General features: G+C 38.1%; 1 protein-coding gene across 1 annotated transcript; it reads right to left on the bottom strand.

Annotated features, from left to right (window-relative positions):
• Nucleotides 1-9,161: 9,161 nt before the first annotated feature.
• On the bottom strand, nt 9,162-23,907 carry adora2ab (adenosine A2a receptor b). The gene is made up of 4 exons (XM_007233902.3): nt 20,552-23,907; nt 18,109-18,198; nt 16,921-17,631; nt 9,162-10,589 (listed from the first exon to the last, which is right to left on the bottom strand). Exons 3-4 carry the CDS (start codon nt 17,250-17,252, stop codon nt 9,545-9,547), a joined length of 1,377 nt encoding a protein of 458 aa, XP_007233964.1. The 5' UTR covers nt 17,253-17,631; nt 18,109-18,198; nt 20,552-23,907; the 3' UTR covers nt 9,162-9,544.
• Nucleotides 23,908-23,991: the final 84 nt, after the last annotated feature.

Here is a 23,991-nt window from a genome sequence, read left to right as displayed (position 1 = left end):
AAAACCTTATCAGGGAATGTGACAGGAAAACATAAATCTGACAACCAGTACCCACCACTGGAGACCACCTATACCGCCGGCATTAATTACTAAACATTTGTGATTGTGTGGGCTTAATTAGGTCTATTATTTAGTATGCGGTCACGTTTTAATGTGAAGTCCAGTGTCCAAAATATATGACACATCAGTTACTTGTAGAGGCTTCTGAGTTTTCTGAACATTTCAAAAGGTATTATGATAGTCGTGTTTTCTGTTGAGAGACAATATAAAAGAAATTGGTTTTACAGCTCAGTAAACATAAATCAACCAGGTCTAATTAACCAATATGCACCAGAAAGACTACTACCTGTAAAACAGTTTAAACGTTTAGAAATGCAGACCTATCTCTGACTAAAAGTAAAATACATCTGTTTTCATGTTAAATAATCTATATTTAAAAGGTTACATTATCTGTAGACCACAATTTAAGTCTTATTAATGATGAAAATCAAAGTGATAAAAATAAAAATAACTTTCCATAGTATTAACTATATATGTTTCAAATGATATCACTGTAGGAATAGTTATGGGTTATGGGATGGTAAAATGTGAAAAATTGTACAGAATATAGACTCCTATAAAATAATAATGCTTAGAGCACACAAATCGCTTGTGTAGGTCCTGCTGCTGTGCTCTAGTCTGCAGTGGGCGGGGCTAAGCTACTGTATCATTGGTTTGTAAGCTTGTGTATTAGCTGGTTCTTGGTTTATTCTTGGTTTATTATTGGTAGTGGTATGTGCAAAAAACATTAAATAATACAATTCATGATGTATATTGTAAATGATGCAAGGTCTAAAAGGGTTAATAATACTCATATTATTTTTTATTTAGCTCTGTGTGTAACATACATATGGAATTCTGAAACCAAACTTAGCTGAATCTGTTTATTGGACCTGCTGCAGCATTCCTACAGCTTTACAAACCTTCCTGTCTGTCTCTGACTCTGGAGACAGACGTGTATCAGCTCTCACATTCACCTCATTACTGGTGTTGTTGATCTGTGGGTATGTGGGCAATCAGATCCAGTGAGGTTTTAACCTCAGTGTTTAGGAACTATGTGGTAAGGTCAAGGTGCCATTACTCGTCATTAATGCCCAGCAGTTATGCAGCAGCACTGAGGAGAGTTCTCAGAAGGTAATACAAATCTTCTGTTTTAGGGTGGAGGATGAATATCTAACACAAAATCTGAATTGATTTACATCTATTGTTGAAATGCTCTGTTTCACCAGTGGGCAGTGCTAACAGACACACACACACACACACACACACACACACACACACTAAATAATTCCAAATCAGTCCAAAGTGCGTATACCACAAAAAAATATGCTGTGTAAAGAAAATGGGAGTTATAAAAGGTTGATAAGATATTTTACACACCATAAAACAGTATTTTTAAAACATCATCACTTAACAAATTATATAAACCCTTAAAAAAATATTAAAAAAAATACAGTGATTTTGGTCTCTGATTGGTCCAGCAGACTAAGGCGGAGCCACTATGATCAGGAGATCGCTGGTTCGAATCCCATTCATGTAGCTTGCCATCAGCTGCCTTGCTCTCTCAGGGTGGGTAGATGGCGCTCTTTCTTCTTGTCACTCCTAGGGTGATGTCAGCACAAGGCATCTATGAGCTAATGTATCAGAACCGAGTCTGCCATTCCTCCGAGCGCTCTGGCTGCTCGGCAATGCTGCACTAGCAGCAGTTTGAAAAGAGGCATTGGCTGAATTCACATGTATTGTAGGAGGCATATGTTAGTCTTTACCATCCTGGAGTGGGGGCATCACTAGTGATGGGGAAGTCCCAATGAGTGGGTTGGGTATTTGGCCTTGTAGGAGAAAATGAGAAAAAAAATAGCAAAAAAGAAAAAAAAACAATGATTTTACTTTAGTATTTTATTAACAGCTGATCGTATTTCATCTGATGTCTTTATTACTTAATACCCAGCATTAAGAGACTTGGACTAGAACATTAGGAAATAAACCTGATCAGGAGATTCCTAAAGACAGAGGCTAAATGCTGTCGGTGTTCAACAAAGATAGTGGCTGAAGTTTTAATTGTGGGGAAATAGATTTCCTGCACAACAGATAAATTAACACAGCATATCTAATCCCAGAGTTTTTATTTGTTGGTCTTCAGCTTCCTGGTTGTCTCTGAGTCTGACGAAGTATCAGTTGTTCACTGTGTAATTCAGTTCAGTATTGATCCGATATAAAATAAATATATCTCCAGTCAAGAGGATAAATCAGGCTTTAATCACTACAAGTCCCCTCTCTTTCCTTCTCCCCCTCTCTCACTTTACATTTTCTCTCTCTATCCCTACAATGATTATATGGATATTCCTAAAAGCAGTATATTTTGTGTTTGTTTTGTAGTTTAATTTTAATTCTTTATATTTATTATATTTTATTATATATATATAATTTATTTTATATCGGATCAATACTGAACTGAATTACATATATATATATATATATATATATATATATATATATATATATATATATATATATATATATATATATATATTTATGGATTAAATATTTTGTCCTTTAAGTTTATGGTATATTTTTCAGGGTCTTGGTCAGTTGCTGTAATAAACAAACCTGTATGTATTATTCATTATTGCAAAAATACCCTGAAACATTGTGATATTATTTTAGTACAATATTTATAAGACTTAAAATCTGACATACACGAATTTGCAATTTGTGTATTAATGAATTAAGCATATAATGAATTTGATTTAAGTTGACCTGACATTTAAATAAACTTTAAATATTTAATGGGATAATTCACACATTTGAACCTTAATAATGATTTTTGTGTTTTAAATTTTGCTGTTGAAAATGAAAAAAATGCTGTTAAATACAAAATTAACCTGTAGATAAAAATCAGATCCATGAATTAAAATCTATTTAATTTAAAACTTAGAAATATGAATTTAAGTCAAAGGTAAAACATCGAGTAGATAGACTTGAATTGATGTATCTAAAATTCATGCATCAGATTTTTTTAAGTCAAAAACAGAACACAAAAAAACATAATGAAAATTCAAACATTAATTACACCATAAATATTTCAGGTTTATTCAAAGTAAATTATATTTAATTCTTTACTTCAATACTCAATGCAGATTCAAATACCTGTCATATCACCTACACTATAGTCACATCACAGCATAGGTTATAAATGTTACGTAATGCAAATTTATTTGAATATTGCTACATTTTAGCTGCTTTAATACAAAAGGAAACTGTGCACTGTTTATATTGTCCATGATATATATCTATCAGATGCAAATAGTGGCTGCTCAGTATTATTTATTTTACTGCAATTTTGAATACACAGAGGACTTGGCATAACTTTTGGTGAATTTGTCTAAATGTACTGTTTTTTTTATATTGTTATATATTATATATAAAATAATTATTTAAAAAAATATTACAATGGGTTTTCCAATTGTGTGCAGCCACATTGTAAATACATCCCATACAGAACTGCATTGTATTTAATCCTCTCCAGGTTTTTGGGCACATCATTATAATCTTAAAAGAATTCATGAATTGTGATGCATTGTTGAAGCAGTTAGAGCCGTTATCTAAATGTAGAATTTAATGAAGAAATAACAGTGTTAAAAAAAAAAAAAAAACATTTTTCAAACCAATTCTGCTCTGAACCAGCTGATCAGCAGCCAATCAGTTCATTACACTATAACTCTCAACAGAACCTCCAAACCTCATTTAAGCAGCTGAATGAACGTGTCAGCAGCCGCTGATTGATATGGCTCTACTGACAGTCTGTTAACAGTCCACTCTGATTTACGTCACAGGAACATCCGCACCGGGACACGGATCCAGAAATAAAGAAGATTTGTCTCATTAACAGATGGAACTGTCCGCATGCACACAGTCCAATAATAGTGCCATTGCTGCGATGCCTGAGACACATAAAATAATACAAACAGATTCAGCTGAGTAGTGATCATTTATACAGTGGATGGGAAGATATATTCCAATTTACATTTTCAGCGGTCACTGAGTCTGCACCACAAATACACTTTAAAGCTCATCAACCTTAAACTATACTCTCTGCAATATGGATCCTTTATTTCACTTATTTTTTTTTTTCAGCCCACTCTTTATACTTTTGCACTCCCAACATTAGAAGGGTGAATTCTAGCACATGCCTCCTCCGATACATGTACAGTATGGTCAGAACACATCTCTTGTTTAATTGCCGCTGATGCCATTCATCCAAAAAAGCTTTGGTGAGGTCAGACATTGATGTTGGACCAGACGATCTGGCTTATGTTTTCATTTATTTCCAAAATTGTTTGCAATGGTTAAGGTCAGTGTTCTGTGCCGGCTTATCATGTTCCTAAACACCAAACTCTCCATGCTTTTATGGACTGTTGTTTATGCATTGGTGCGCAGTAATGCTGGAACAGAAAAGGTACCAACCCATGAAAGGTACCAACCCCATAGAATTATCCCTCCTCAACCAAACTTTATAGCTGGCACGATGCAGTCAAGCAGGTATTGTTCTCCTGGACATATTGTTCTGCTTGGCCATGGAAACCTATGCCATAAAGCTCTCTGCCTCATTTTATTACAAGAAGACTTTTAAAAATGTGCTTTTTTTAATCTATCCCAGCACTCAGACACCCTGCTCTGTAATACGTGGTTGGACGCCTCTTGCCCAAGTAGCTGTGTATTTAAAATACTTCCACTTTTCAGTAATAATCACTCACAGCTGATGGTGGAATATCTAGCAGGAAAGAAATTTAACTTCAGCTTCAGGAGCCAACATCAGTTTAAATTCACAAGTTACAAGAGGTGTTTGAGCCTTTTTGAATGATACACAAATAGCACAATACAGGATCTCATTTAAAAAGGTACATTTATGGCTCAGAGTGGTCCAGTGGACTAAAGCACTGCCACTGTTCAAACTAGCACATCATATCTGGGTCATGCTGCTTCTTTACCAGCAGCTGATTGGCCATGCTCTCTCTGTGTGGGTACAGTAGGTGGCACTCTCTCCCCACATCACTCCTAAGATGATGTCGGTCAGCACAATCGTCTGTTAGATGGTGTTTCAGAGCCGGGGTCCAGTGCTTTCCTCCGAATGCGTTGTGATGCTGCATCATTGGCAGAATCTGAAATCATATGTACCAAAGGAGGTGTGTGCTAGCCTTTACCCTCCTAGTGTTGGTGGGAGTCCTAACGAGTGGGCTGGGTAATTAATCTTTTAAATTGGGGAGAAAATGGGATACAGTTAGAAAAAAAGGCAATTTACATTCATCACTGTGTAAAAAGTCCTAAAACAAAAGCAAACCTGTGCATGATTCATGATCTACCTGTGTTGGATGTGAGATGGAGGTTTTGAACAGCTATTACGTTTATGACAAATGGCCAGTCCAGGCCAAATAAGCACTTTATCGATTGATGCAATAGAAAAAAAGAGCCACTTTCCGGGGAATTTTTAGTTTTATCCATTTGTTTCAGTTTGGAGCAGATAGTAAAGGCCTCTCCCACCTGTGTAAACAGACACGTATCTCCCACTGCAGAGTGCGTGCTCTCATCCCACCTTTCACACACGCAGAGCTACTTTAACACTGATCTCCAGTACCCAAGAGCCTGTTAATGAGGAAAAAGCAACATAATGGCACAATAAAAAGCATCATCAGATGCACCTTCATTGGATTTACATTGCATTAGGACCAGCTGCTGGCGTCAGACAAACCATAGCTGGTGTGTGTGTGTGCGTGTTGGGGGGCAGTGGGTGTATAACTAAAAGCTAATTTATGTTTTGAAACATAAATTTTACCATGCTGTATTCTTTTAATGATATAAGTGATGTAATCACTCTTTCAAAGCCCTATATCTCTGTTTCTATAACCTCTTTTACATATTATTTAAATATAATGAGGAGCAGTGAACTGAGAGCTCTACAGAGAGCTGGCTGCGTTTGTTTGATTGTAGGGGGAGATAAACCAAAATCCTGAAATTTGCTCTTATCATCGAAGCAGTTCAACAATATAAAACAATTGAAAGTCATAATAAACATTATTAAATAGTAATTCCTAAACGAATTATACATTGACACTCAACATTATTAAACATTACTAAATACTTAAAAGTAAAGAGAGTTGTACATAATAAGAAGAATGAAAATTGAAACATTAATAAAAACATCCATAATGATTAATACAGTTGCAAGAAAAAGTGTGTAAACCCTTTGGGATTAATTGGATGTCTGCATAAACTGGTCATTAAATGTGTTCTGATCTTCATCTAAGTCACAACAATAGACAAGCACAGTCTGCTTACACTAATACCACATAAACATTATATGTTTGCATGGTTTTATTGAACACAACATGTTAACGTTCAGAGTGAGGGGGCTGAAAGTATGTGAACCTTTGCAGATCAGACCTGCACAATGATCAGGAGGAATTTTGGAGCATTCCTCTTCACTAAACTGTTTCAGTTCAGCTATAATATACTTGGGATATCTGGTGTGAATCGATCTCCTGAGGTCATAATGCCACAGCATCTCAGTTGGGTTCAGGAGGTCAGGAGGCGTATTTTCTTTTGTTGAAGCTCCATTCGGTTGTCGATTTACTTCTATGTTTTGGGTCGCTGTCCTGTTGCATCATCCATCCTCTGTTGAGCTTCAGTTGATGGACAGATGGTCTTAAGTTTTCCTGCAAAATCTTGGTAAATTTGGGAATTAATCTTTCCATTGATTACAGCAATTTGTCTAGGCCCTGAGGCAGCAAAGCAGCCCCAAACCATGATGCCTCCTTCACCATATTTCACAATTTTTCTTCACATATAGCGTTGTGTGTTCCTTACAAACCACTCAATTATGGTTTCATCTGTCCACAGTATATTTAGCCAGTACTGTTGTGGAACATCCAGGTGCTCTTTTGCAAACTTCAAACATGCAGCAATGTTTTATTGGACAGCAGTGGCTTCTTCTGTGGTTTCCTCCCATGAACTTCATTCTTGTTTAATGTTTTTCTTATTGTAGATTTGTTAACAAAAATGTTAGCATGTGCCAGAGATTTCTGTAAGTCTTCCTCACCTCACTGATCATTCTGTGCTGTGTTCTTGCAGTCACCTTTACAGAACGACCACGCCTAGGAAGAGTAGCAACAGTGCTGAACTAGACCGTCTGTCTTAAAGTGGACACATGAACATTAAAGCTCACCTTCCGCGAAAATCCGATTTTTCTTGTTTTTTGTGGAATACAGTAGGTCTCTCCGAGTTGAATGTGTACACCTGCACATTAAACTGTTTTGCAGCCCCCATTGTCTGCAGGAGCTAAGCAAAGAAATCCCCCCTCCCCCCCTCTGAAAAACGGGTGAATTTTGAATTATCTTTCTGCCTACGTAGGCAGAAACTCACAGACCAGCCCACCTTGGCTCGAGAAACTCCCAGAGGCGGAGCTGAAGCGACGCAACATCACCGCCCATCAGTTAGGAGGTGGGAGGCAGTGAGCGGCAGAGCGGTGGAGGGGCGTCGCAGTGCTCCTAGCCAATCAGAGGAGAGATATTTGCATGCTGTTTGCATGTATGAATATTCATGAGCAAAGCTGGAATCCGGTCATTTTGGACACACCCCTAAAACAGTCCATTAAAAAAGAGCTATACAGAGACACCTGAGCACTTTTTTTTTACAAAAACGGCTCACATGTCATTCATTCATACTAGAGACCACAACTAGACATTTTAAAATGAAAGAAAAAACGACAGAAGGTGAGCTTTAAGGCTTTTAAAGATACTTTTGTTACCATTTCCAGCTTCATGCAAGTCAACAATTCTTGAATGTAGGTCGTCGGAGAGCTTTTTCTATAGGGCAGGGCAGCTTTAACCAACACATCCAATCTCATCACATTCTGGCTCCAATTAGCTCTTAGAAAAGTCATTAGCCTAGGGGTTCACATACTTTTCCCCCCTCACAGTGAATGTTAACATGTTGTGTTCAATAAAACCATGCAAACATATACTTTTTTTGTTTGGTTTAAGCAGACTATGTTTATCTATTGTTGTGACTTAGATGAAGATCAGAACACATTTATTGACCAATTTATGCAGAAATCTAAGTAATCCCAAAGGGTTTACATACTTTTTCTCGTAACTGTATATTAACCAGTGTCAATTAATAATTAGTTGACATACTGTGTAAAAGTGTAAAAATAGCAATGTAAACATATTTTTATCCAACTCATTTTGGAATTTCTGTACTTGCTAACTGCCAAAGTATGTAAAAAAGTGATATGAAATTGAAATTCCATCACAAATGGATTACATCGATCCATTGTCATTATTTTATTCCAATCACCAATACGCAGAAATCCCCATTAAATAAAATATTTTAATGTGCTGAGTTACTGAGTTTAACTGAGAGTTGTAAAGGAGAAAATAAACGTTAGTGTAGCTCCATATTCCACACTCAACAACCTGGAAAGAGGAGATGCTGTAGCAGCTGTGTGTTTGTGCAAATTTCAGCATAAAAAAGTAATGCAGCTTCTGAATTTAGTGTGATGATGTGTGTTTATATCGCTAAATAAAACCACTATTACATCCCCAGGCTCTGTAACCTGGTTATTAACATGTTAAAGTTTTCATATTAATTGCACACGTTAACATGCTAATGGTGACAGCACTAGTATTACTATAATGGCATGCTGACTTATTGACATCTGGTGAAACAGATTTGGTAAATATCTGTGTAGATATCTGTTTGTACATCAATAAAAACAAAATACAAAGCAATGTAGTTTTTTCCCCATATTGCTGTAGCCCTACTCTAAAGAATCAAGCAAAATCTGATTTCTTTACAGACTTTAACCGCAACCAGAAGTGGCAATCTTTAAAAAAATAGTCCAGTTAAGTCCAAAACTGAAAATCTGAAAATTACCAGATCACTTACATTTTCAAACAAATTCAAACAATGTCTCAAGGCACTAGGCAGCATGTTTGTAAGCTTTTCATTAAAAAATGTAGCTTTCAGACTTAAATCCATAAATTCTTAAAATCTGGTTTCTGTCAATACTTTTACAAATGATTTTAACTCTGGAATGGAGCTTTTCACATAAAACCACTCTGAACTACTGAATCTTTAAGTATTTATTTATTTAAAAAATGGTGCAATTTCCCTTTAATCTCATTCACACCCGTTGGATTGTGTTTTTGTGTGTGACATTGGGAGTGCACTCGCTCTGCATTTAATCCATTCATCAGATAACAACAGTTCCACAGATATATTGGAATTTAATAGGCATGATCACTCAGTTCCCACAGACACAGAGCAGGTACGGATGCCTTTGCCATATCCGGCTCCAGACACTGACGAGAATTAGGTCACCCTTACATCAACAACATCCTGATTTGGGAAAAGTCAGTGACCCTGTCAGATGCGTAGGCTGTGTTTAGGTCTAATGAGAAATGCGATGCACAGGGTTATGCAGCAGTTAAACACACAATGGAGTGTGTCATGAAACCTCAGTGAGCTCAACTGAGTGATTCGACCTTGTGGCGAGTGAGCAGAAGTTTACATTGGTGACTATGCTACAGTCTTTCACCACCATGATTTCAGAGTTTCTTTTAAAAGAGGAAAGATCCTCACCAGTCTGAGCAGAGGAACCCAGCGAGCAAAGCTTTCTTGACTGGGCAGAAAGGGCATGCTCTACTGGGTGATGCCCATTGGTGCTGTGTTCTGTATCTGAGAGGTCTGACCTTGGATTCCACTGAATACCTGTGGAATGTATTTCCCTGAACATCCCATGGTCATTACCTGGACTGGAATTGGGACCGGGACTGTGGTTCAGCACGTTGCCATTAGAGACAGCAGCAAACGAGGAATCCACAACGCTAATCCCAATGGAGGTAGTGAAGTTTCCCACAGCCAAGCTTCCGCTGCGCAGCCGGTCCCGCTGTCCGAGTACGTGCTGCCGGATGATCCTGCGAAAAGTGTGCCTGAAGTCTCGGATGCGGTAGGCGTAGATAAAGGGGTTCACCACTGAGTTGGCATGCGAAAGAATGATGGCCAGGTACATGATCCAGACTGGGGGGCGGGCACATTTGGGACAGAACAGTGTAAAACAGTTAATGATGTGCAAAGGCAGCCAGCACAGGGCAAAGAGGCCCACTATTATGGCCAGGGACTTGGCCGCGTGAACCTCCCTCTGCAGCGTAGACCGGGAGGAGGAGCCATCGCTGTGAGAATGTCCATGCGACAACTTCAGCTCCATCTGCCTGAGCTGGTGGCGGGCAGCCATAAATATCCGTGCGTAGATAACCAGCATGGCCAACAGCGGCATGAGGACACAGCCAAAAAAGTTAAAGTAAACCATGTAGCCCATGGTGACCACTTTCTCAAACAGACACTCCGTCATGCCGGCGGGACAGGAGCTGCTGGTCGCATTCGTGGTCCGCATGTTCCAACCCAGCATTGGAGTCAGTCCGATGATCACTGATAGAATCCAGCACACTGCGATGATACCCTTGGCTCTCTGGCTGGTCACGAGGCTGTTGTACCTGATTAAAAACAAACACACAGACACAAAGACAATTTTACACACAAGCCAGCATACTGGATACTGAACACATTCCTAATTTGGTCACACACTCACAAGACAACATTATCTCATAAAACATGTTTATTTTTCTTGGTTTGCAGCATGAAACAGACTTCCTGACTGAGGAAGTTCACAATGTGCTGCTTGTGTGCACATGGTATGAGAAGATAAAAAGGTAAATAATGCATCATACAATAATACAATAATGCAAATGTAGCTGAATAACTCCTCTGTGGAGGGTGAGTGAACAGTACTGTGCCCTCCCCAATGACATTACTTTTATAAACCAGGATGTGTATACAGTACTTAAAAAATGTTTTGGCAAACTGTACCTTATTTTAGTGTGTTTTTGCTGTCATAATGGCGGGAAAAGTGCACCCAATCAGCGTGTAACTTGCCAGAAGGCGTAAAAATAGACTGTTGTCGGAGTGTAAGATAGCAATGAGCATTCTGGCGCACCTTGCTAAAGATAGAGCCTTTAATGGTGCTGAACACCAACATGCCATAAGTCATGGAATATACCAGTATGTAAACTGATAAACAGATCCAGTGTTATGCCACACCTGTGTAAAATGTGAGGTGTTGTCCTGTGAGTGAGGTTAATTTAACACTGTACTGTGTACCTATGGCAAGGCCAGGTGAATTATGGTAGTTGAAGTGAGCCCTGATAGTGGGTGCAGGTGAATTATGGGAGTTGAAGTGAGCCCTGATAGAGGGCGCAGGTGAATTATGGGAGGTGGAGTGAAGTCTGATAGTGAGTGCAGATGAATTATGGGAGTTGGAGTGAGGAATTATGGGAGCTGTACTGAGAGCTGATAATAGTGGGTACAGGTGAATTATGGGAGATGGAGTGAGGGCTTACAGTGGGTGCAGGTGAATTATGGGGGAGATGGAGTGAGCTCTGATAGTGGGTGCAGGTGAATTATGGGAGTTGAAGTGAAGAAGATCCCTTATTATCTTATTGTACTATTTTAAGCCTATTTACTATTTACGGATATAAGTATATTACACTATATTAGTTCTGAAATAAAGTAGTGAAATTTTAGTAGTGACAGAACTTCTGACAATTTCCTGTGGTCTCCAGAAGTCCATAGCGCCTGGTTTGACATATTTAGAGATAAAGACGAAAACTTCTCTGTTCAAATAGTCGCCAACATCCCCTCCACTGATCTGGGGAAAGACTATTGTCTAAGGGCTACTCACGTTAATTTAGCTGAACAATATACTAAACTACTAGGATACGTGCAAAGGATGTATTTCCTATTTGTACTGCAACTCCCAAGGGGCCACGGCCATTCATGCAGATTTATGACCATTCAAATGACATAATGCTCTAAATCTAATCTTTTGTGTGAGGTATGTGGAAAAAATATTTAGGAGATGTTAAAGGAGAATAACGTGAAATTATCATAATTTACAGTTGTGAAGCTAAGTGTATGTTTATTATACAGCATGCTCAATGTGTTTTAATTTATTTCCATGTTTACTATACTGCAGCTAAAATTAAGTGCGTCTAACGCCGGCTGTTTACAGCAAAACCCTGTTGTTGGGAGTCACACTATTATCACCATGCCCTCTTTCATTTTGACCACCATATAAAACATCCAGCTCTACAGCATGTATATCTTCTCCCAAGTGGCGTCTAGTATGGGTGGGAGGTCTGGTGGCAATTGTTCAAATAATCCAGGGACTCAAATCTTATTCACAATGGACAGTAGTGGAGAGCAGTTCATTAAAGCCGGCAGACTTACAGGGGCTCCAGAGCTACAAATACACACATCCACCCAACCGCAGAGCCCACGGCCCTTATGCAATCAACACCTGTTACAGCCTTTCTGCTGCAGATACTCCAGCAGCGCAGACAGGACTACATACTCAGCCAAACCTTCTCATCATTCTATTATTTATGGCTGCTTTCACACCTGCCTTGTTTGGTCCAGTGTAAAAGTTACGACAACTCATGGTCTGGACCAAAGGACCCGAATTTGGTCCAAACCAAAAATGTGGTCTCAGTTTAGATTAACTGGAGCCTGGTTGGGTTCTTCTGCAGTGTAAAAATTATTTTTTGGCCAATTACAAGAGGTTGAGACAGGCTATCGTTACCTAATAAACAATAGAAGAAGAAAAAGAACTGATGCTGATCTTAGACTCCTCTTTTTGTTCAGTGTCTTGCAGCAGTACGGGTAATCAGCAGATTGTTACCATGTTTAGATAATTGGCGCAATTAATTAACAGTTAGTGCTTCCCCTTATGTCCATTCTGTCATTCTACTGAAACACAGCAGAGGACAGGTAAGTGAACCCATCTTACTGACTAAGCAGAGTATACTTGCTATCTGGGTAGCTTCTGTGCTAAACTTTTTTTTGCTACTTTACCTCAGCTAACGCTAACCAGCTACCTCAGCTCAGCTAACGCTAACCAGCTTCTTTAACTCAGCTAATGCTAACTGGCTACTTTTCCCTCAGCTAATGCTAACCGGCTACTTTAGCTCAGCTAATGCTAACCAGCTACTTTAGCTCAGCTAATGCTAACCGGCTACATCATCTCAGCTAATGCTAACCGGCTTCTTTATCTCAGATAATGCTAAACGGCTTCTTTAGCTCAGCTCAGCTAACGCTAACCTGCATCTTTAGCTCAGCTCAGTTCAGGGAACATTAACCAGCTACTTTAGCTGAGCTACAAGAGAAACAAAATGCCAAATGCAGCCAAACAAGGCTGAAGGGGAGGGGGGTTGGATCGAGTTTCCGCACTAGTAAATACAGTGTTAGCATGTATATTACGTTGTGCTAATATAGTAAAAACAATGCATCTGCAGAATGTTGGTTACCAATCTTAATATTTACACAAGATACATTACTAGCTAGTGTAAAACAAAACTCTTTCATTGATTTTGTGAGTTAATAATAAACACTGTGATAGTGAAAAGTTATAATTATCTATTAATTAGCTAATTGACCCACTGTGTACTTTTACCGGATTCAGCACTTTATTAGTGCGGGTGTCGTACTGAATCAGGTGTAAATGATAGAAATGTCATTAAATGTGTGTCGTGGTGGTGAAATGTGAATAGTGTGTAAATTGCATATGATTTGGTTTGTGTGGGTTTTTAAAGCATGTGTCTGGTGTGGTTGCTGTAATAATGAACATTCTGTAGGTGGATACTTTACTTTGTAATAAATTACTCAAATTCAATGTCTGAGCCATTGAATATATAAAAATCATCATTGCTTCTCTAAAGATATATAGTTGCAGTCAGCAGCACCAGCAGCACTATTCTCAGTATTACAGTCAGTGGAGCATCACAGTACATATTTGTAAAGTAAAGTAAATCAAAGTATAAACAGTGCAAATATTACTTAATTAGTAGTAGATATTTGTCCTTCGGCCTGTCACAATAATTACATCGACTTATTGTAAAATGAACGGACATGACCTCAATAATATTTGATATTGTGATATCGTCTGTTATGTTTATGTGTGTGTGTTTGTACACATATATAACAATGAAGAGTATTTAAGCCAGCAATTACAGACTAATGCTTCAATAACTGAGACTCCATACACACAATGTGGACAGTAGGTTAAGAAAAAAAATTATTTCCAAAACTATAATTATCAAAATGTTGTTTATTGGGGTATAAGAGTATAATTTCTTTTTTCTTATGATATACTATTATCATTATATTAGTGACATTTAATGGTCTTAAAATAAAAATAATATTGATTATCGCAGTAATTTCTGAAACATTATATCGCCTACAAAAAATCCTTTCGTGACAGGCCTACTTCAGGAACAACTATCCTTAAAGAAGGGACAAATAAATTGCAAAAGAATCCTAATAGTGTAGTGCTGCTTTAAAGGTTTACCATGCTCACACTTTTTTTTTTTTTTTTTACAAACAGTTCTTTATGGAACCAGAAGTGGTTATTTTATGTAAACACTCAAATAATAATTTATACCTTTATTTTTAATGGGGAGTATGGATGAACCAATGTGGCAATTCTATGCTGGTACCAGTTATCGTGTACATACTTCCTGATGCAGATGCACAAACTTCTAAAATGTTCAAACTGTGGTCAATTAGTGTTATGGATAACATTTATTTGTAGGGTATCATAAATAAAAAAATGTAAGTGTGTTCTAAGTGATCTGCTCCACTATTTCATCTACAGTAAAAATGCTCTTTTGCAATTTGAATGAATTACGAGAATCAGGGTGGTTTTCCAAAAGCTTTCCTAACTGGTAGAAGGAGTGCTTAATGTATCACTTGCCCCATCATTTAACAATGGTCTTAGTGCTAAGAGGCTTTCAGGAAACCCAGCCCAATATACTATATAATTAGTGCTCTATAGAATCATGATACTTTCAACACATCAAATATTGCAAATCAAATCAAATCCTCTCTCTCTACAGCAATGGCTAGAGTTATTACTCAAGCATTAGAGAAAACAAAAAAACAAACCATCAAAGCCGCTGTTACTTTAAACCCATCAGTCCGTTTGTGTACTTGTTGCACTGAAGGTGAAAATGAGTTATTGCAGTGAGAGGAAGATAAAGAGTACTGTATAAGGTAGTGAGCCTACACCAAAGTAAATCATAATTTGGCTGTTTATCAGTTGGGGTAGTTAAATATCTATGTGCTGTGGAGATAGAACTACATAAACCACAGAAACTATGATCCAGTCATATTTCATTTACTAATTTTAGATTACAGGTCACTGTTTTTTTTATTTGTCTATAAGCAGTTTCTTTTTAATGTATGTGTGTGGCCCATTTGCAAAAATATTTAGTACTGACCACACCTTTATAAGTTGTGAGGTATTATTTTGTCAACATAAATTATGGAAATTGGAAGTAACTAAAGCAGTGATTACAGTTACAGTCTGATCTTTGTACATTATCAGTCAAGATCAGTAAGCAGACATTAGTGACGCCGGTCAGGGAGTCTTGTATGCAAAATGTGAGTATGTATGAAAATATGTTTGCCAGTAATATGCAAAAACTCAGATGTAAAAGTGCGTAAACAGGCATACATGGAGTTTCTGTTTCAGAAAAAAAAAATCCCCCAATTTGTGCCTTTCTTGTAAGCGGTGGTTCAAATCTCTGACCTGTAAACAATTTTATTTCACCTTTGAAAACGGACAGACAGTATAAGGCACATTCACATTACAATGCTCATTAATCAATTCAGATCTTTTGCTCAAATCAGACTGGGCTGTCTTGTCAGTTTACCGTTATAAATTAATTTTAAGGGATGTTAGAAATGAGAACACCAATCACTGGTTGAATTACATATAAGAGTTCTCTGAAACACTCAACATGATGTCTGTTTATGGATAAATTGCCTTCTTTCAACAAAAAGAGCCAATCTATATATGCCTCAAACAGAAAAGAGTTGACATGCTAGTAAATTAGCCCAGAACAAGTAGAAAAATCATGCTTGTTTTCATTATTCACCCAAAAACAAAGTTTTTTTTTTTTTATCAGATGTCATTAGTGATTTAAAATATTTTTTAATTGTCATTGAACCTTTAGTTTCCAGTATTCTGATCTATCCATATCGTTTAGAGTCTGGCCTTGTGTGACTGGAAATAACAGCAAAGAATATAGTGTTTAAAAAAATAACTCCATGGCCTCAGTCTCCAACAGCACTAAGCACATGCAAACAGGCAAATCAAGAAAATGCAAAATAAAATCTGATCTGACAAACATATCAAACACGCATATGACCTAGGACCACAAATAATAGTGACTCAAATCTGATTTCAAAAGATGTTCACACAGCCCTGAATAATGTCTGATCTGAGAAAAAGAGTCTCTTTTAGTCCCTTCCATTTCAGGTAACGTGAACATAGCTTTAGATTTATCAAAACACAAAAAGTACTTCATTATTCATGATTGAAAATAATGATTGGGAAGCCTGAAACTCTCTGCAGAATTAGCTTTATCTTTCCACTTTTTAGTGATACCAATGTTCGGTGTGAACGACTGCACCTTTTTACACCTTCTATACTCAGTTTCAGTGATGATGATTAAAGTGACTGAAACAACTCCAGAGCTTACAGTAAGTTTCCTCTTACTATTGTTTCTACCTGTAAATAAAGCCTGTTCCTTGTTACCTGTGATTTACCCACTGCTCTAATAGTCTTTTAACAGTTAATATACAATTAATCTACAATTAATCGAAAACTCTTTACTTATCAACAGTGCTGTGTGATTTCTGACTGATGGTATCTGCTAGGTGTGACATGAGCCAGTGTGCGCTCATCTCTGCAGGATTCTCACTCACCTCAGTGGGATCTTGATGGCGATATATCGATCCACGGCGATGGCAAACAGGCTGAAGATGGAGCTCTGTGTGAGCACCAGCACGAAGCAAGCGATGAACAGGCAGCCGTGGAAGTTGCTGCAGAAGCCTGTGCTGATGATGATGGCGAAGGGGATGGCCAGTAGCCCCACGGCAATGTCGGCCAAGGCCAGGGACACCACGAAGAAGTTGGTGATGCTTTGCAGGTTGCTGTTGAGGCACACGGCCCAGCAGACCAGCACATTTCCAACCACAGACAGCAGTGCGATCAGCAGCTCCAAGGAGATGTAAATCACAGAGACCTTGCTCACCATGCTGGCGGAGAGGTGGGTGTCGTCCGCTGGTGTGAACTCGCAGCAGCACTCATAGCTGGGTCACGGAGAGCCCTGAGGTGCAGGTAGAAACCTACCACTCTGAGTGCTTTGAGTAACTTTCTCTTGGACCAGGTGTGAGGGTGTGACCTGAGGCTTTAAGACAAGGTGTGGTGCTGCCCTGCGAATCACAATAGCAAATATCTAGATGGTCTTGCTTTCCCTCCTGAAGTATTTGCGACGTGGCCCCCAGTCATCTTTGCTGACCTTCTCGCAGTCCTCTTTCCGGATCTCCTGAGTCTCGGTCGAACAGCCGTTTGGGACGGGGGGGAGGGATGGGTTGGAGAAGCTCCAGCGGAGAGTCACTCTGGGGTCTCTAACCCTGCAGACAATAACAATCACATCATACTCTGGAAGATCAGCCTCTGACCACTTGCTAGGTCAAAAAAGCAATCAGTCTCAGAAACAGAAGGTCAGTTTCCCACAACAGACATGTGGGACTGTCAAAAGTCCAACAATACAGTTTTATTTTAGGACTGCCTTTACAAATATTCGTGAAATATGTTTGTAACTACGCAGTTTATCATAAGACCAGGCTGTGTTTCCTCTCCGGTCCTCAGGAAGTGTGCATTTGAACTTTGCAGTGATTGTGCTATTATTGGCTTAAGCAACGTAGAACAAGTATTCTATTGTGCCCCTGCGTTCACATGAATCTGCTTATTGTGGCCCTGCACTTTTTCTCCCCCAAAGTTTTCCCTCCTAAACTCAAAATGAGTTAGCCTTTCGGAGATAAATCATGAAATAATGCACGCGTGGTTTTGTGCATTACCCAATTATGTCAACATAACAAATAACTGACCTCATGTAATATGTGCCCCTCTCGCTTTGATTTCTGGAGCCAGCCAGCCTCAATAAAGCAGTGACATGTGGTGGTGATAATGCTTGTTACCTGTTTAAAAGGTCAAAAAGAACAAAGAAAAGAAAATCAAATAGAAACAGTGATACGCTTGTGTCTGGGTAGACTGTGAAAAAAGGAAACCCAGTGAGATTAATTCATATATATTTTGGGGTTTTAGGAGAAGTTCTTTACACCTCAATCACTGGAAATGGCTTTACAATTCAGTCATTGAAATCTAATATTAGATAAGCTTCTCTTTTGTGACTGACATTATTTCCTCTTTATAGTACGGCGTGACTTAGTTTGAGGTGACAATCCCCCTGGGTGAGAGATATCATTCTATGGTATGGTATTTTGGCAGTGTACAACATGTCTTTTACAGTTTCCTGAGTAAGCTCAGCGAGACTGCACGCATGCAGTAGGCTTTGTGGGCATCTTAACGGGACTTTCCAATAGTTTGTGTTAACGTGCTGATTGTAATGACTTAATGTGGCTGCACCTGAAAGGAAACTTGGTGACCACATTTCAACCTCAAGCAGAGAGAGACTGCACAGCGCACTTCAGAAGAAATAACAAATATGCTCTCTTAAGGAAGAGACTCACACGTACAGTTAAAAATATAGCAGGTGCTCAGCTGTGCTACCATAAGAATATAAAACAATATGTAAGATGGACTGCTCTGCATATTCATATAAAAAAGACAGAATTGTGCACCTATCTAATTTGAAATGTAAGAGTTAACACAAAAAGATTAAGAATGACTAAATTAAATAAAACAGGTCTTTGGCTGAATTAATATTATGAGGGCTGCACATGGGTAAAGGAAGAAGGAAAAAAGGCTCAAGAGAATTGCCGCAAAGGCCAGTGCGCCATAAAGCTTTATTGACAGACAAAATTACCAAACAATGACTGAATGAAGAGATTGATAAGAGATCACAATGATATCAAAATCAAAGCAATATTGACAATTTTTAAAAATGAGATCGTCCCAATTTCCACACAGTTAAAGGTGTATTAATCAGCATTAGCATCACTACTGATATAATTTGTGAGGATGCAGATATCTAATATTTTTTTCTGATACATAAATATATCACTGACAGAAAAGAGTAACATATCAATATATGGACAGCTATTGTTTATGTTATTGTTTGGAATTGGGTTATTAGAAAACAACTGAAAAGAACACTAATCGTGTGGCCTCCGCCTCTGTGTAGTGAACACACACACAGAGACCTCTATACAATGAGCACACATGCCTGGAGAGGTGGGTTCAGGTTGGTGGGTTAGTGCCATTAGTACAGATTGTGGAGAGCAGTGAAGGTTAAGGGCCTTGCTCAAGGGCCCAACAGTGACAGCATGCCAAACTTACATATCAAACCCACAAAGCTGTTATCAATAACCTGGTGCTCCTGCCACTGAGCCACCACTGCCCCTTGCATTCTATAAATGTTACAAATTTGTCTATATAATAATGTTAACTAAACTTGGAACTTATTTATTAAATAAACAACTTTTCTAAAGTATGTCATCATTAAATATATTTGTTCTCGACAACATTGCTGTCAACCTCAACCCGAGACAAGACGTAGTGCAAATGTGATCGATGCTGAGATAAGACAGACTACCCTTGCTTAGGGGTGTGGCTTATTGTATTGTATGCAATAACAAATACATCATATTGTAATATTACGTATTCTAAAAAGAAGTCTATTCTGTTTTTTTTTTGTTTTTTTTACTGTATTTATGTTTGATTGTTTGTTTGCAGTTTACATGCATGCACTAAATATGCTACACATAGATAGAATTTTGTTGTTAGATTATTTAATCTTTGTTAATTTTTTTTACTTTGTTTAACAATATATAATTCATAATATAATGATGTTTTTGCTTCTACTTAATGTATAAAAACTCTTTATTGCTAAATAACTATTTATACTATATATATATATATATATATATATATATATATATATATATATATATATATATATATATATATATATAATCCTTTATAATGCTTCATTAATGCTCAAAATCTGATCCCAGCTGCATTGTGTTTTTGAACGCGGGTAGGAGGGACGTGTTTCCACATTAACTAAAAGTTTTGACTTGTTAATCGAATGTCCACCTTAAATACTGAGGCACATCCATACAGACGCTGTGTGTCTGCTGGAGCTAATGCACTATTTAAGGTGGACTGTGAAGCAGCGAAATTCAAAATCAATTAACCTAGATTAGATTAGATACGAGTAAACCGTAGTTAAATGACCAAATAAATAAACGTTTAAAGATGAGAGTATGTTAAACAGGTATTTTAGTATAGATTTTAGTATAGTAGCAGTATAAACAGCAGTAATATGTTTAGCTGAATTAACTACGTTACATAAATAGCGTTACATACCTCACATTTAGGTTCAAGAGTGTCCCTGTCTGTTCAGAGTCCGGGTGAACAGTTCTGGAGAAAATGTATAAAAAAAAGTGATCCCATGCTGTTTCCGATCCAGTCAGTTCTAAAAAAGTTGTAAAACTAATCTGATAAAACAAAACAAAACAAAAATAAATTAATAAAAGATCAAATAAAAGAAAATATAACGGTTTGGAGACTATAAAATGAGTGAACACTGACTGATAAGAAAATAATATCAGTAATTTTAGGCTCAGTAAAGGGCCAGAGGGCAGGTCTGTGGAGCTGCGCTCTGTGTCTCACTCAGTGTGAAACCTCTCTTCTCATTTTTTTTCGAGTTCTCCCTCTCTCCGCCTCTTCTCCCCGCCTCCCCGCCCCGCCTCTTCTCCTCCCTCTCACCGCTTATCTTCACCGGGTCTGCGGCTCCTGCGCGTCTTTAAACCTTTTGACTCCAGGATTCCTCCTGGAGGGACTTTGATCCAGTTAATCGATCATATCATAGACCAAAACTCAGAATTAGATTAGATTAATTATTATTTAAACGCTGCGGTTCATCACGTAGACTTAAATTAATTAAGCATTCTTTTAACAGGTGTTAAGATATGAAAATTGCTGTTCACAAACACTCTCCATCCATTCTACATAAAATTTGTAATTGTATCTGTCAGCTACTAAATTAGATTTTTCATAAAGGTGATGCATGTAAGCTTTCCTTAATATAAAAAAGATGAAGGGAGGGGCAAACAATAAAAGTAGTAGTCACACTTTGATAGCCTCTTTTGAAACATATAAATGCTCAAATAAAAAAGAGGTTTAAATAAGTAAATTTAGGTATTAAGAATTAATTAAAAGTTATTTTTATTTTACAGCCCAATCCTTCATAACAGGAGGTTTGTAAAGCACTAACTGTGTGCTGGTGTCAACTGTAATGCAGTCAGGAAGGTAGAGGAAAGCATGTTCCACACTGAAGCCAACCAGCTACTGAATATACTTTCTAAATCTTACCAATACCACCCACACACGTTTAAGTCAACATGTAAGGTTATATTTAGAGTTGCACTTTATTTTTATCACAAACAAAAGTGTGAAAAACACCAACATAGTTTTCCCCTGTGATATTTAAACACCTGCAGTTTGTCCCTTCTAAAAAAACCTTCCATTAAGATGATCACTAGATTGCATATGGTTGGGTACTTTTAAGAGACAAGCCACCACATGTCTAGCACCTCTGCTGGCTGGTTGCAGTATAATGTGTAGCTCCGCCCATCCTTACATGTATCAATGACTAAACCAGCCCTGCCCATTTTCCATCAAATTTCTCTCCTTCATACTGACTTTTCATGTCCAACAATTTAGTGTATACACTTAGAAATGAAGACTGGCATCTGTACTATGGAGTAAGCTAGATGACTCCATGGGTTTGTTTATGAGGTGTTTGTTGGTTGCAGGAATTTTTTTCCAGGCAAGTCTAATATTAGTGTACAATGGCCAATGTCATCTTATCGGTCATTAGTCAGCCAGCTATTGTTAGTGTATTTAGTTGTGCTCTACTCTAGTATTGTCGTATTTGAGTCCGGTCTCTGTCTCGAGACCAAAAACGAGCAGTCTCAGTCTCATGTTGGACTTGATCTCGTTTGGAATCGAGTTTTTCTCGGTCTCAGGGTGAGATGGACTCTGAGCAGGGGCAGAGCAGCAAATTCTGGGCCCTGTACACTCTCAATGTCAGTGGGCCCCTATCCATGCCAGCACACAAGGAACGTGAGCGAGAAAAAAACTCCCAGGATTTTCATGGGCCCCTCTCCCTACTCGGGCCCTGGGTAGTCTGGTCCACTTTTCCCCCCCGACTACCACGCCCATGCTCTGAGACTGTAGACCGACCGGTCCAAGTCCTCTGTCTGAATTGAAGTTCATTAAAAAACTGAACTTTTTTTTCTATCATTACTAAACATCACCAATTCATTCAAACAGACCATAGCAGTCCTTTTTCTGTGTCTAAAACCAGCAGACAGATTGGCTAACAGCGAAAAACAAGCTACTCCCGCTTTCGTTTAGTATCCAATCCATGCACTTTTCATTTTGAATTAGTCCGATGTTAAGTGCTCTCTTTCAGTCTTGCTGGAGTTTGGTTAAGTAAATCATTGTGTCCTCGGTGACCATGATTAATTTTTCCAGACATCTAGACAGAAAGCACATAAAGAAGTATGTGCAAACTAGCGAGTTAACTAATGTTAGCAGTGGGATAGCTTACCATAGCAACAAGCTAACTACAAGCTAACAACTAAAATACTAATGTTACTGGGGAGAGAACTAAAGCTAGCAACAAGCTAGCTAATCTTGGTGACAAGCAAGCTAAAACACCGATATAACCTGGGACAGAACTGAAGCTAGTGACGAGCTAATTAACCTTAGCAACAAGCTAAAATACACACTAATGTAACTGGGAAGGAGACTGAAGCTAGCGAAGAGCTAGCTTACCTTTGCGACAAGTTAGCTAACCTTAATGACAAGCTAAAATACTAATGCTACCGAGGAGAGAACTACCATTAGTGATGAGCTAGCTAAACTTAGCAACAAGCTAGCTAACCTTAGTGATGAGCTGTTTGAGGGTAAATTATGATTGTTTTTTACATTTTAGAATAAAAATGAATGGAATTTGATTTTTTTTTTAATTTTTTTATCTTAATCTGGTTTCACGCTTTGTCTCGACTCTGACTCTAGCGGTCTTGACAACAACACTACTGTTCTCAGTCTTGGCCACAACTCTCGCCAAATTTATGTTCTGGTATGGACGAGTCTATATAGTGTTTTAAAACGTTATTTTTCCGTCTTTTAATGGTCACCAGTGCATGCTGACACTGGCAGCTAATTGGTAAATAGGGTAAACAGAGCTGAGCTCTAGTACTGTAATTTACAAGAAATGTAAATGGTTTGGTAATAAAATACATTTACTGCACATGTACAGGTAAACTATTCACATTACATTTTTTGGATAAACTGAGTATCTGTTAGAAAGATCGGCTTTATTTTTGGTCCTTTACCTTGCGTTCACACTGGCAGGGACAAGTCCTTTGTGTGGACCTAGTTTCTCTCTTGTGGAGGTGTTAAAGGCTAATTGAACAGTCACATGTGGGCGGGTATCAGTGTGATCAATTAGCACGGTATCTACTCCTAAATTATCCTTGTATTTGTGCAAATTGACAACTGGATTGATGAACATTAAGGCTTAATTTCTATAAACTGGAAGGAAATTGATCCATGGCATATATGTTTCTATGGTCAATAGCTTAGTTGGACCACAAAGTGTTAGAAACTCCATGATGTGGCTAACAACAATCAGCAGTGTTATTGTTTTGGCAGCACAGTGGTGGGTGCAGTAATTCCATTCATGTGCTGTTAAAATCTGGATTAGGATCAAAAGCATAAATGATACACAAATA

This window comes from Astyanax mexicanus, chromosome 17 (assembly GCF_023375975.1).
Source record: "Astyanax mexicanus isolate ESR-SI-001 chromosome 17, AstMex3_surface, whole genome shotgun sequence".
Classification (NCBI taxonomy): Eukaryota; Metazoa; Chordata; class Actinopteri; order Characiformes; family Acestrorhamphidae; genus Astyanax; species Astyanax mexicanus.
Note: the sequence above shows the minus strand (reverse complement) of the source record. Positions and strands in the feature narration are given on the sequence as shown.

Coding starts and splice junctions, on each gene's coding strand:
- adora2ab (XM_007233902.3), bottom strand. CDS start 17,252: ATGGTGAGCAAGGTCTCTGTGATTTACATCTCCTTGGAGCTGCTGATC. Junction 10,590..16,920: donor GCCATCAAGATCCCACTGAG/GTGAGTGAGAAT, acceptor GTTTTTAATCAG/GTACAACAGCCTCGTGACCA.